We start from the raw sequence: 15,033 nt of genomic DNA, 5'->3' as shown, positions 1-15,033 counted from the left end.
GGGGAATAGCAATTTTGGGGGGAAATGCATTGATCTTGATTTAGCAAGGCAGTATGTAGGTGTACTGCATTCAAGTTAATTGCTATAGATGCTGTCCTGAAAGATTTTCCCACTATTGGGTGGCACCAGGAAATGCTTCTGTAGTGGATTAAATATGCCAAAAAGCGGACTTCAGGTGTTTCACCATTAACCTTGAGTCATTAGGTTGTCACACACTTTTTTATTGCAAAAATAAATTAATTTAATTTAATGAATGGGGGGAAATATTTCTACAGCATTAAATATTTATATTGAGGAACCAGATTGAAAACAAGACAACAAATAAAATAACAGCTTCTAAAAATTAAACATTCTTGGCACAACATTAATCAAATATTATATTTTAGTGCTATGCCTACTGTGGATGCACAGGCAATAAGATTGTTAACAAAAGGAGAAATTATGATTCCTGAATTTAGGAACTAAGTTAAGGGTTTAGTATCAGAAATGTATTGGTTAACACAAAATGCAAAGCAATATAATCTCAGTACACTAAAGATAATATGGGGAGGGGAATTCAGGTCATATTCTAAGTATGAAAACTTTGTACAAAAATGGAAGAAGAAAACAGTAATATCAGTTTCAGCAAGAATTAGGAAAAGTCCACTTAAAGTTTTATATTGGTACCACACACCCAAAATAAGCTGCATATATGCTGCTGTGATCCCTTACTTTTGGAGAAAAGAATGTAAAGGCATAGGCTCTTCCTTGCATACATGGTGAAGTTGAGAGGCGATACACAAACATTAGGAAACATTTTTCTAGAATGTAGCAAAATGGCAGGTCACCATATTGAGACAGAACTCTCCCTGGAACTTTTAACCATCTTTGATGAGGAAAACATGAGTATCCCTCACAAAGTCATGATGTCACTTATTCTGGCAGCAGCCAGACTAGTGGTAACACTAATTGGAAATCAGATGAGTGAGGATCAATAGATATGATTTGGCATATTGATTTGTTAGATAAACTAAACAACATAAATTAAAGTGACTAGACAAGAAAACACTATAGATGGCTTTTAAGGTCAATGGCAGGAATTTTTTCTATGGACAAAAGATAATCCCAATAAATCCCAAACTCCTGACACCCGTAGAACTCTCTGAAGTCTCTTGTTGGAATAAGGAAAATTATATTGAATATACTGATAATCATAGAAACTGCTGCTGATTTACAACATAAGCAAAAATGTGCTTCATCATCCTTTGTTGTTATTGATGTCATTTTTATGGAATAAAACTTCAATAAACTGCAGTGCAAAGATTTTAACTATCAAAACATATTCAGATCAATACAACGCTGTAGAGGTCATTCTACAAAGAAGGGTGGACAGACTTAAGGCTGGGGAGATTTACTTTGTTTTTACTTTTTAAAAATTGATTACATTTCTATCCCACCTTTCCAAAGAACTCAAAGTGCTATGTGTGGTTCTTCCCTCCTCCTGATTTTATTCTTACAACCACCCAGGATAGGCTGGGAGACAGTGACCACGTCTCCCAGATCCTAGTCCAACACTCTAGCGACTGCACTACAATGGAGCCCAATATCTGCAAATGGCTGCTAGATACAAAGCAGCAGCTCAGCGGGCAGCACTAATTGAGATGATCTGCATATCTAAGCACAAATTGACATCTGAGTTACTTCAATCAGCATCTTTAATATCATAATTTGGGAATAAGAGGGAGCATTTTTGTTGTTGCTATTACTACAAATTTGGGAATCAGAAATTCTTGCTGGTCTACTGCAAAACTATGACTAGATTCAAATCTACCTTCTACTCGGCCCTTCCCTAAAGCACAATATCCACTGCTTATTTTAATCATTGCAACTCACATGGCTTAAATGAAAAAATATATAAATGTCACATTCTTCTTCTCCGTCTTGAAATCGCTTTTTGGCTCCACAATTTTTTCATGGCCTTCTTCATCTCCTCATTTCGTAGTGTGTAGATCAATGGGTTGAGCATTGGTGTGATCACAGTATAAAGCACAGCCACAGTCTTGTCTTCTGAGAAGTTACTGGAAGGACGTATGTACATAAAGGTGCATGGGCCAAAAAATAAAATGACTACCGTGACGTGGGAAGCACAGGTAGATAGAGCCTTGAGACGCCCTTCAGAAGAGCGAGACCTCAAGGAGACCAAGATGGCAATGTATGATGAAACCAAGGTGATAAAGGAGCTCAGAGCAATGACTCCACTATTAGAAACCACAATGACACCAATAATGTAGGTATCTGTGCAAGCCAATCTTACTAAAGGATGGACATCACAGAAATAATGATCAATCTCATTGGGTCCACAAAACGGAAGTTGGTTGGTGGCAATTGTCTCCAGCAATGAGTGCATGAGCCCTCCAACCCATGAGGCTGCCACGAGCTGCCCACAAACCCGCCTGGTCATAATGGTGGTATAGTGGAGAGGTTTGCAGATTGCAATGTACCTGTCGTACGCCATCACTGTGAGGATGAAGCTCTCAGTGCAGCCAAAGAAATGGACCCCAAAGAGCTGTGTCATGCAGCCAATGAAGGAAATGGTTTTCTTTTTGACAAGGAAGCCCGCAATCATTTTGGGGGCTGTAACGGAAGAGTAACATATGTCTACGAAAGATAAGTAGCTGAGGAAAAAATACATGGGAGAATTCAAGCGGGAGCTGAAGAAGATAGTGACAATGATGAGGAGATTTCCCAACACAATGACCAAATATAAGAAGAGAAAGAGCACAAAACATATTTTCTCAATCTGTTCATTTTGGGTGAGGCCAAAGAAGATGAACTCTGTCACGTTGTTTATGTTCTGCATCACCTGCAATGAGAAGAGATGAGTTTGCTCTGTAACGCCTGGTGTTAATGAGTAGTTGAAATCCAGAAATATATTGCATGGCAAGCCTGACATCAACTATAGTGTGTGTGTGTGTGTGTGTGTGTGTGTGTGTGTGTGTGTCCCCACTCATCCCCAAAACAGCTATTACTAACCCATTTTTTCTGCTGAGATAATCAGTGGCATTCTGTAGGTGATTTATAGAAAAGCCGGTCAGTTTGCATTTCTTAGTGCAAAAAGTATTGATCTTTCCTATTCTAATTAATTCAAGAGGGTTCTGGAAGCTTCTCTGTGTGAAAGAAACAAGCAGAAGGTTCATGGTGTTTGGGTCATTCCTTCAGAGAAGCTGAGTACAGCTGGCTTAAATTGGTTCTGTTATCTATTCTTCAGGGTCGTGCTGACTATAATAAGAGGCCAGAAGGAGCCTGAGTTTCACTCTCTCCTTCTATCTCTTTTCCGTCTGGTGTGGTGTTCTGTACATAGTATGCTTAGTGTTAAGGTTCAGACTTATTATAAGTTATTGTAAGTTTAAGTTAAGTCTGCTGCAACTGGAATTCTTATGGACGGTGCCAATCCTGAATGTATTGGATTTGTGACCATTATGCTCATTTGCCTTCAATAGCAGTAAAGCTCTGCTAGATGAAATACAATTGCCTCTGGTCTATTTTTGGGGAATCCTGCAACGTGTTTAAGTTGTTACTCTGCTACCTATACATTGGAATCTACTCTGGATCAATATTGAGTAGAATTCCATGCCAAAGCCTTCTATAAATTCTGGTTCTCTTTGTCTTGGAGTAGAAGAAATGCTTGAAAAAGCTCTCAAATTTATATACAATTCTGCTTAATGGAGTGCCTTCTAACAAAGCTTTTCTATGAATAAGCTAAGAAACCTTTCCTGCAAGTTGATCTGCAAGGGAGTAAGCACCCCACCCAGCAAGCCGGAGCGCTTACTCAAGAGTAAGTTCCACGGCTTTCATGAACTCTCTTAAGGGTGCCTCCAGAATGTCAGTATTTTACAGGAAGGATTCAAGTGCATACCCAGAAATTCAGGTTTCCACAATTAAAGTGGATTAAAGTGCTCTGTCACCATAGTGCAACAAATCCAATCTAAACATAGATATAGATTTTTGAGCACTCATCCTGATTTGCTTGTACAAAACTGACACAGAAGTTAGGGCTCATCCACACTACTGATTGCTCTGCTGTTTCCCCCCAAAAAAAACCTGCTGTTTACTGCCGAATCAGAGAAAACGTAAGTCGTGTTTTCTCCAGATTGACATTTGCTCTGATTTACTGCTAAAGAGTGATTTTTCCAGAGGAAAGTGACAAGGCAAAGGCAAAAGCACTCGGTCCTGTAACTGGAAAGCATGGGACAAGCAGAAAACCACTCAGTCCCTTGCTTTCTAGGCATGGGCAAGCCCTTAGATTATGGCAGGGCTTTACTGTGCATCCATCATGATTTGTTTCAACACATCATCCCTTTCATCATTCCTGAGAGCCAGTGTAGTGTAGTGGTTAAGAGCAGTGGACTCGTAATCTGGTGAACGGGGTTCGATTCCCCGCTCCTCCACATGCAGCTGCTGGGTGACCTTGGGCCAGTCACACTTCTTTGAAGTCTCTCAGCCCCACTCACCTCACAGAGTGTTTGTTGTGGGGGAGGAAGGGAAAGGTGAATGTTAGCCGCTTTGAGACTCCTTAGGGTAGTGATAAAGCGGGATATCAAATCCAAACTCTTCTTCTCTTCTTCTTTAGTCATTTGTTCATTCCACACTTTTCAATGGATTTACCCATCACTTTCTATACCACAGAAAGTCTGTTGCTTTTTTAAAAGCAGGTTCATTGCACTAGGGCAACAGAATGTTTAATTCACTTTAATTGCACAAACCTAAATTTCCTGTTTTGTTGTGGGATGCTTCCTGCAAGCTGATGGAGATATGCATGAAGGGTGTAGAATGAATGAATTAATGGAAAGGCATATAAGCACTCCAAAAGCAGATCAGGATGAATGCTCCCTATAAATAAATCAGCATATTTAGGGTTGCCATATTCTGAGGAGCAAAAAAGAGGTCACTGTGACAACTCTCATTTTTAATAACACTACTATATGTAGGCTATAGAAGCTATAATATATTGCTGAGGGGGGCAGAAGAGAAGAGGAAAGCAAGTCTTCAGCCACCAGTTATGTCTATGTCTCATCCAGAAAGTATAGCCAGAGACATTTTGGCAATTTTTTTAAAAAAAATCCACCTGGACAGAAATTTTACTCCTGAAAAAGAGGACGTGTCCTGGGAAAAGAGGACACATGGCAACCCTAGTATGCATCATAAACCGGTCATATGGAGGTACCCTAAGACATGTGAAACCTTACAGACTTCCCCATTTTCCTGTATTCAAACCCAGAAGTGGCTTCCTAACCAGAAACTCTCCCCAATATTTACCTCCCTGAAAAATTTAAAGGCAAAGATGTGCAAATTCAGCACAACAGTACTCATTAGTTCTCAGATTGATAAGCAACCAAACAAATATGTTCTGTTTTGAGTCAAGGCTGCAGAAACAGCCTTTATTTTCATTTGTACTGTAATGAGTGCACAACTTGGAAATCAGAGGTGAGAAGCAATTAAGTACGCTTACCCTGTTGATTTCAAGAGGAATTCATTTTATTGCCGCAAGCCTGCACTACAGCAATGGTGAAGTTCATGACATTTACATCATCTACAAGGTTAGAGCTTCTTTACCAACCTTCAGTACCACAGGATTCTTGAGTTTAAACATTTGTGTTTTCAACCCAAAGAAGAAAAGCTGTGCCACCTGACCATGTATGAAACTCAACTTCTTCTTGCACCAAACAGGAAGCTGTAAGAAGGAATTACATGTATATTACTGCATCTTACAATCATCTCAAGCATACATACTTGGTTCCAAACACCTGGAGACCAACCACTCCTTTCAGCAACAATTAAACTCCACCAGCAGTCTTGTCCTGGGAGGCCAAATTATTTCCTCCAAAGGATACATAACTATTAGCTTTGTGGACTTCTTGCCAAAGTTGATGTCATATCACAATGTAACTACTACTTTATCTGCAGCTTTTAATTAGGCCCAAGGGGGATGCATCCACAACTTTTTCTGAATTGTTCCAGGATTGTCTGTGATTCATAAATGAGGTTAAGAACAATGGCTGGCCCCACTCCAACTTTGGAGCCACATAGTGGCCAGGGCTGCATCTATTCAGAGCCTTCTTCAAAAAGCAATGAGTCTGCCAAACATCTGTTCAGAGAGGACAGAAGAGTGGGGAATAGTTTAACCCACCAGATGACTTTCTAAACATATGATTGGCCTAATCCAGCATCTACATGCACAGCACTTCCGGGGGGGGGGGGGGACGCTGAAAAAATGCATTTCCTCATTCTGCTTTGGGTACATACGGGGCATCTGCTTCTCTTTGCATTTGGTCCCTGGCTGGATTGGAGTGACCATGGACTGCATATTTATATAATGCCTCCCTCAACTTCCTGATCTTCTGCTGGGGTAAACTGGAATCACTTTACTAAACACAAGTTTAGGCTGCTATTACTGTATATGTGCTCATTAGCAAGAACCACCCAAACACACTCCCACATCCAACTTAGAAGCACATATTAGTAGAGTTGGAAGGCACACAAGGGTCACTTAAGTCCAACCCTCTGCGATGCAGGAATCTCAACACATGGTCCCCCAACGAAGTTGAAACCAGACCTGACCCTGTTTGGCTTTGCAATTGTGCTAGCAGTTTTATTGCTGCATCACTAACCATAACTGGACCTGTCAACTGCTTCTGGCTAGCATGCAAACTCCCTATCCAAACCTCCTCTCCAATCCCCATTTACTTAGTCACCACCTAATGGCCAAGGCACCTCCACAACCAACCTGAAAGTGGGCAGTACAGGAACAGCCACTCAGTTAACTTGATTGGCTGCTGCTGCTGCTGCCCAGGAGGATTCCCCTGCTAAGTGCCTGAGGGCTCCAGTCCTGCCACTCACCACTTGGTCTAGGGTGGGGCTTGACGGGCTCCATAAAGGACTGCTGCTGCTGGGCAAAGAGGACTCCAGTGTTTTTTAAAATTGCTGTTATTTTTTACCTATGTCATTTTAAACTGTGATATTAGTGCTGTATTCTTAGTTTTAGATTTTGATTTATGTGGAAATTGATTTCTTTTTGGTTGTGTCTTTTTTTGATATGGTTTATTTATTGTTTATGACTTTGGTAATTATGACGCCTAGGAAATAATACATGGGAGAATTCAGGCAGGAGATGAAGATGATAGTGACAACTATGAGGAGGTTTCCCAGCATGATGACTAAATAGAGGAAGAGGAAGAGCACAAAACATACTTTCTCCAGGTCTTCATTTTGGGTGAGGCCAAAGAAGATGAACTCTGTCACATTGTTTATGTTCTGCATCACCTGAACTCCTCATCTGTGACTAGATCACCTGCAATGAGAATAAATAAATTTGCTATTCTACTGTTATTGAGTAGTTGAGATCCAGAACATACTGTGGAGGCTGATATCCACTACAGTGAACATAGTATTTATGCATTTTTCCCACTCTCCTGCAACACTACAACCTCTCATTTTCCATTCTGTTCAATTCACTGCATCATAGCTGCAATGCCCTGCAGTGCCCCTTAAGCTTGGCACCCAGTGTGAGAACCAGCCATGCTGCCCTACATCTGCTTCTGCTTCTAAACAGAGCTTTTCCATGACTAAGCTGAGAAACTTTCCCTGCAAGTAGATCTAGAAATGAAGTAGCACTCCAACCAACTGCTTTGCCCAGCAAGCTGAAGTGCTTACTGAAGAGTAGGCCCCATGTCCTTCATGAAATCTATGACAATTGTCAATATTTTGCAGGAGGAAGCAATTAATTATGCTTATCTTATTGCTTTGAAGCCTAGTTCATTTTATTGTTGCTGGCTGAGCAACTCTGGAGTTCATGGCATTTAAACCACCTGCAACATTAGAGCTTCATTATCACAGGATGCTTTAAAGTCTAAAAAACACTGATGCTTTCAACCCAAGAATGAAAAGCTGTGCCACCTGACCACATATTATCTTCAGCTTCTTCTTGTACTCAACAGAATGATGTAAGAAGAAATCATCTTATTGCATCTGCCAGTGTTCTCTTCTATGAATCTTCTTGCACTAAACTGTGATTGAAATATTTAAGGTCAAGTATACATAAGGGTTCCAAACACAACTACTCCTTTCATCAACAATTAAGCTCTTCCAGTCTCTTCCTGGGAGGCAAAGTTAGTTCCTCCAAAGGATATATAACTATTTGCTTTGTGGAACTTTTGCCAAATCTGATGTCACATCACAGTTTAGCTACTCCTTAACTGCAGCTTTTAATTATGCCCAAGGGGGATGCATCCACAACTTTTCCTGAATTGTTCCAGGATCCTCAACTGCATTCTACTATTCCTCAATTGTCTGTGGTTTCATAAAATCAAGAGGTACAGAACAATGGCCCCACTCCTATTCTGTAGTGACACAGCAGCCAGGGCTGCATCTATATGGGGCCTTCTGCAAAAGGCAGTGATTCTGCCAAACATCTGTTCAGAGAGAAAGGAAGAGTGGGAAATGTTTTAGCCCACCAGCCCACTTCTTAAACATTTGATTGGCCCAATTGTCACTCTTTGAAGAGTGCACAGCCCCAGCAGTGGATCAGTCTGCATTCACAGCATCTGTTAGCAAATGTGTTTCCTCGTTCAGCTACACATAGGGGCATCTTCTTCTCCTTGCATGTGGCCCCTAGCTGAACTAGAGGGAGTATGGGTTGCATAGGTATCAATTTCCACCCTCAACATCCTGATCTTCTGCTGGGCTAAACTGGATCAGGCTAGCTTTTTCCTCAGATGCCCCTGTCTCCTCATGCAAGCCCAGTCAAGCAACATAGGAACATAGGAACATAGGAACCTGCCTTTTACCGAATCTGACCATTGTTTCATCTAGTTCCGTTTTCTACACTCTTCTTTTTATGGTTGCAGCTATTTTATTTATTTTATAATTGCATATTCTATTATTGCAAGCTGCCCTGGGACCTTGTGTTAAAGGACAGGTTAAGCATCTCATAAAATTAATAAGGAATAAATATCACATACTCTGACTTGCAGCTGCTCTCCAGGGCAGGGGCAGACCTTCGTGGTATGCTGTCATGTGCAAGGCCATTTGCACCCACATGACACAGGCTGAAGCCGAGTTTTGAGAAGGAGGAGCCCTCCTACTTCCTTCCTGAAGCCAGGCAAGTGCTTACCAGGCTTTGAGAAGGCACCCTCCTTGGGTCATGCCTTTTTATAGTAATCTACAGGAATGGTGAGTAATGGGGGATATAGCAGAAGTGTATAACCATATTCATGGTGTGGAGAAGGTTGTTAAGGGAGAATTTCTCCTCTCATAATACTAGAAAGCGGGGGAGATCCATTGAAGCTGGATGTTGGAAGATTCAGGACAGAAAAAAGGAACTACTTCTTCATACGACTCATAGTTAAATTCTGGAAATCTCTCACAAGAAGTAATTGTTGCTGTTTAGTCGTGTCCGACTCTTCATGACCCCATGGAACAGAGCACACCAGGCACTCCTGTCTTCCACTGCCTCCCACAGTGGAATCTCGCAGTGGAACCCCTTCATGGATCACTGCCTTGCCATGGCGAAGGGGCTTGAATAACTCAGAGAAGCTATGAGATACGCCAAGCAGGGCACCCAAGATGGACAGGTCATAGTGGAGAGTTTTGACCAAACGTGGTCCACCTGGAGCAGGAACCGGCAAGCCACTCCAGTATCCCTGCCAAGAAAACTCCATGGACAAAGACAAGAAGTAATGGTGGTCACCAACTTGGATGTCATTAAAAGAGGAGAAGACAGATTCATGGGTCATAAGGCTATTGATGGCTAGTAGCCATGGTGGTTATGTTCTAGCTCCTCTGTTGGAGGTAGAATGCCTCTAAATACCAGAGAGAGTACTGGCATCTGGATGGCCACTGAGAGACCAGAAGGCCAGACTAGATGGGCCTCTTCAGCAGACTTCTTCTTACGTTGTTTTGTTCCTAGTTGACATCCCAAAGTTCACCCTTCATAATCTTCCCTGGTGCCTGGAGAAAAGGGCAATTTAAAACAAAACAGTGCCCTTATTGCAGTGCCCTGCCCTCCTTTCCACCTTCCCCTCCCCACCACCAACCCAAGCAGCTCCTGAGCAAGCATTTTCAAGAAAAGTTCCTTTTAGTTTTTAGGGTTTTTTTAATTTAAAAAAATTAACTCTCTGCAAAAGACTGTAGTGTCCTAACATAAAAGTCACTTTCCCTCTGCAGATGAGGCAATAAAGCCTCTTGTCATTTCAACGCCACACCTCTTTCCATGAAAGCATTTAGGTTGGGCTGCCATATGTCCCGGACATTACTGGGATTTCAAAGGCAGAAGTGATGTCTAGGGGGAATTCCCAGAAGGCAGTGGTTTGTCCTGGATCTTCAGTTTTCTTGGTGTTTTCCTTTTAAAAAAAAAAAAAAAGTTCAACAGTTTTCAGGTTTTCCTTTATAAAGCTCAACAATTTTGGTGGTTTCCTTTCATTAAAAAAAACTGAACAACTTTCTGGTTTTTACTTTTTGAAATATGCCAACCCTATTTTTAGGTACTAAAGAATATAATATTTATTTGTTTATTTTATTCCATAAAAATCATATACTGACTGATTGTTTAAAAAAACTCAAAGCGGTTCATAATATACTTTATCCTGGTGGCCTGCTCTGAGTATAATCATATTTATTTGCATAGAAAAGAACACTAAGCAAGAACACAAATATGTGAGTCCTTCCTTTACTAAAATATAAAAAATGAAACCATATCAGGAGGGAACCATTCCTCTCCAGATTCAGATCTAATGGCTGAGCCCTGTAAAAGTCATAATCTTATTTCACGCTTTTTAATTAACCACCCCAAAGTACTTTTTTCTTGCTCCATAATTTTCTCATTGCATTTTTCACCTCTTCATTTCTCAAGGTGTAAATCAAAGGGTTGAGCATAGGGGTGATAATGGTGTAGAACACGGCCACGCCCTTGTCCTCTGAGAACGTGGTGGAAGGCCTCAGGTAGATGAAGATGCAAGGCACAAAAAATAAAATCACTACCGTGATGTGAGAGCCACAGGTGGAGAGGGCTTTGAGGCGCCCTTCAGAAGAACGAGTTCTCAGAGTGACTAGGATAATGATATATGAAATTGTCAGGAGAACAAAACTGACTAGAGAAACCATGCCACTATTGACAATGACAACATACGCAACAATATGAGTATCAGTACAGGCCAATTTCAATAGAGGGTGGACATCACAAAAATAATGGTCAATTTCATTGGGCCCACAGAAGGGGAGATGTAAGGTGAGGAGAGTCTGTACTATCGAATGTGCAAATGCTCCCAGCCATAATGCCCTCATCGTCCAATTGCATACACTTTTGCTCATAATAGTTGTGTAATGGAGGGGCTTGCAGATAGCTATGTACCGGTCATACGCCATCACTGTAAGGAGGAAGATTTCAGTGACACCAAAGAAGTGGAACACAAAGAGCTGTGTCATGCAGCCAGCAAAGGAGATGATTTTCTTCTCAACAAGGAAGTCTGCAATCAGTTTGGGGGCAGTAGCAGATGAGTAGCCAATATCTACAAAGGAGAGGTAACTCAGGAAGAAATACATGGGAGAGTTCAGACGGGAGCTGCTCTTGACGGTGGCAATGATAAGTACATTCCCTGTTAATATTGCTGCGTAGAGGACCAGAAAGAGCGCAAAACAGGCTTTTTGTAAGTCCTGATCTGCGGTGAGTCCCAAGAAGATGAATTCAGACACATTGTTCCTGTTCGCCATGCAGTCAGAGGAGACGGTCAATTACAACGCAGAATTAGAACAACCTGCCATTGTACAAAAATAAGGAACGGTGTCAACAATGAGGGTTATTTTCGAATACAGCAATGAAAAAACAACACATCCACAAACTAGATGTTAACATCTGAAGTTTCCTGAGGATTCACATTCTAAAAATATAAAATAAGATCTTTAACTCTGCAGTTAATCAATTGGTATCCAGCAATTCAAGAAAGGAAATCTAGGAGGTGTGGTAAGTCAGCTGCAGAATGGTTCATTGGGGGAATTTTCCATAACTTGGGATGCAAGCATGCTATTCACATTTCTAGATTTAATAAAGTTTTACAGTCAGCTATAAAATACATTTGTTTTCAACATCTGTACAGAAATCTGATCCTTTATTCATTCACTTGCTTTCCTTATTCCAAACAGCCCTGTTAACATCGCCATAGAATACTGTCGCTCTCAAATCAGCCACGGAGACTGCCATAAACAACCTAGTAATGAATGTATTTTCAGGTGCCACTGATGTTTCCTTGTTGCTGTGTCACCTCCCTTAATGCAACTATTGCCAGTGGTATACTAAGGATAGCCCCTACAGTGATGATGGTTATCTATTTTTAAAAAGTTATTTATTCAAACAAAAGCATACACTTCAACAGCATACAAAGAAGAAATCAGCAAAGAAAAGCAACAGAGCAGAATGAAAACTAGAATCAAACATAGACATGCAGACAAAGTACAATTTTGGGTCATTTTATTCACATTCCCTGGAAAATAATTATCGTTACTGGTGATGGGGGGTTGTTTAGGGAAGCTTTTAATATTGGTTAATTGTTGTATTTTAATATTTTGTTGGAAGCCACCCAGAGTTATTAAATTAATTCCTACGAACACCATCTCCCAAAAAGCGGAAATACGTGTCTTTGGGTTTTTTACATTTTGGAGACATTTTTACATTTTTGCATTTTGGAGACAGACTGGGATTAATGTATGAAAATATTACCAGTGTATAGTTCCACCTAAAGAATATATTGAGTAGAGTCTTGAATCTTTACTGTGATTGATTTCACAGATACCTTGCTCCTTATCATTTCCTATTTGATGATGTCAATATCATAACCCAAATACTTTTCCCAACATTTTTGTGATCCGGTTAGATCAATAAAAGAACAAATGATCAATGCTTTCCACACTAACAGCAATGATCACATGAGACGAGGGGCTTAGTGTTGGGCTGTGTAACATAGGAAGCTGCCTTAGACTGAGTCAGATCACTGATCCATATAGCTCTACAGCAGGAGTAGGTAACCTAAGGCCCGGGGGCCAGATGTGGCCCAATAGCCTTCTCAATCCGGCCCACAGACAGTACGGGAATAAGCGTGTTTTTACATGAGTAGAATGTGTCCTTTTATTTAAAATGCATCTCTGGATTATTTGTGGGGCCTGCCTGGTGTTTTTTATATGAGTAGTATGAGTGCTTTTATTTAAAATGCATCTCTGGGTTATTTGTGGGGTATAGGAATTCATCTCTGGGTTATTTGTGGGGTATAGGAATTCATTTTTTTTCTTCAAAATATAGTCCAGCCCACCACATGATCTGAGGTACGGTGGACTGGCCCACAGTTGAAAAAGGTTGCTGACCCCTGCTCTACAGTGGCAGATGATGGCTCTCCAAGGTTTCATACAGGGGTCTCTCCCAGCCCTACCTGTAGATGCCAAGGATTGAACCTGGGACCTTCAAAATAGATGCTCAACCATGGAGCTATGTTCCTTACCATGTCCATATGCCCTGTTGCCTTTTAGAGGGGATCATCAATGTCAAGTCTGAAATACTGGATCAGCTGTTAGGCAGCAAATGGGGCTCTGTATGGACAGCTATTGTCCCACAGTCTCTTGTTTAAGTCATTGTTCTTTGCATCGGGGCCAAAGAGTTCCAGTCCAATGCACAATGAATTGGGAATAAGGCCCATTATTGACCCAGCAGAACTTAATTCTGAATAAGCATTGGATTGGGCTGGACAACCGGAAGCAACCAAGCCCAGTATCATGACCACCTCAACCATGGATGAGGAACCTGTAGCTCTCCAGATATTGTTGGACTCCAACTCCCATCACCCACAGCCACCATGGACAATGGTTAGGAGTGATGGGAGTTGTAGTCCAACAACATCTGGAGAGCCACAGTTTCCCCGTCCTTGACGAAAGCAAGCCATTCAACATTTTTGTACAACCTTCTCACCATGGTCAGAAAGGAAAGGACACATTTTTAAATGTGGTTTTTATTATCCTCTTTGGGGCACATATCAAGAACCTGCAGGAGCAGAAACATTAGATAACTGTGTGAAGTTATTATCTGTCAATCAGTGACATTGCCAATATGGGCAGAGAGACTCAAAATATCTCTTTTCTTGCACCTTAGTTGCCTCTTATTGATCACGATTTGAACCTCTAACCTCTCTTCTTCTTTTTTTAACTTACCCTTGTTGCCCTCACAATTTGCATTTAGTTTGCCACTGAACACTCATGCCTGAAATAAGAGACCTGGAATCTTACAAAATGTTAACCATGTGATTATTCCAGTTGCCTCAGGATAAAGGAAAAGAACTTTTACCCCTTCCCACATGTTCTGAACCCATTGTGACTTTGCCAGAGAGGGGGGGTGTAATGTCACATCAAAATAAAATGGAATTTTTAAAATGGCACTTTGAGGAGTGTTTTAAGAATAAATAAGGAAGTGTTGTATGTACCTCGATGCAGCATTAAAGAAAGAAAGAAATGAACCATTTGGAAATCCCAATCAACATTTTCTTTAGTGCAATAATAATCAGTGATCTGTACGCTTCATTACTGTATCTCACCGTTCTTACCTGGGTAGTCTTGATTGAGGAGTGTCCTTTAAAGGGCGCTGCTGGGCTGTCGCTTATCTTCAGGTGGGATTCAACCACATACCAGCAAATTCAGGTTGTGCAATTAAAGTTCGTACACAACAAACCCAACCCCCACCCCACAAATGCAGACTTCTGTGATAAAATGTGCTAGAAAGTATGTGATAACATTTGCCTGATGCAATGTTATATAAGCACCTCACAAAGAAATCAGCATGACCGTTCCATAGAAGGCAGATGTTGTGTAACTTCCCTGAAAAATTTGTGCAAAAAATAAACTGGTCCTCTGGAAGAGATCCTATTTCACGATCTGCCAGCACTGACAAAGTTTCCTTTATACCTTCTGTGACCAAAGTTGCTGCATCTCTCTACCAAGTTTATCTGTTCTTTGCTTCACTGAACTGCT

The 15,033-nt window shown here is 41.0% G+C and overlaps 3 protein-coding genes across 3 annotated transcripts in view; 1 reads left to right on the top strand and 2 right to left on the bottom strand.

Annotated features, from left to right (window-relative positions):
• The window catches only part of MAX (MYC associated factor X), a 703,696-nt gene that overhangs the window by 19,412 nt on the left and 669,251 nt on the right, over positions 1–15,033 (top strand). The window lies entirely within an intron of this gene.
• On the bottom strand, positions 1,901–2,839 carry LOC310683866 (olfactory receptor 4S2-like; the record flags this gene model as incomplete). The annotated part of the gene is made up of 1 exon (XM_083454310.1): positions 1,901–2,839. The coding sequence occupies one exon, from the start codon at positions 2,837–2,839 to the stop codon at positions 1,901–1,903; it is 939 nt and encodes a 312-aa protein (XP_083310436.1).
• Positions 10,813–14,658, bottom strand: LOC310679266 (olfactory receptor 4S2-like; the record flags this gene model as incomplete). Its single annotated transcript, XM_083444216.1, has 2 exons — positions 14,610–14,658; positions 10,813–11,786 (listed from the first exon to the last, which is right to left on the bottom strand). Exon 2 carries the CDS (start codon positions 11,740–11,742, stop codon positions 10,813–10,815), a length of 930 nt encoding a protein of 309 aa, XP_083300342.1. The 5' UTR covers positions 11,743–11,786; positions 14,610–14,658.

The sequence above is a fragment of the Podarcis tiliguerta genome (assembly GCF_965153285.1).
Source record: "Podarcis tiliguerta genome assembly, chromosome: 1".
In the NCBI taxonomy this organism is placed as follows: domain Eukaryota; kingdom Metazoa; phylum Chordata; class Lepidosauria; order Squamata; family Lacertidae; genus Podarcis; species Podarcis tiliguerta.
This window is presented reverse-complemented; position numbering and strand designations above follow the sequence as displayed.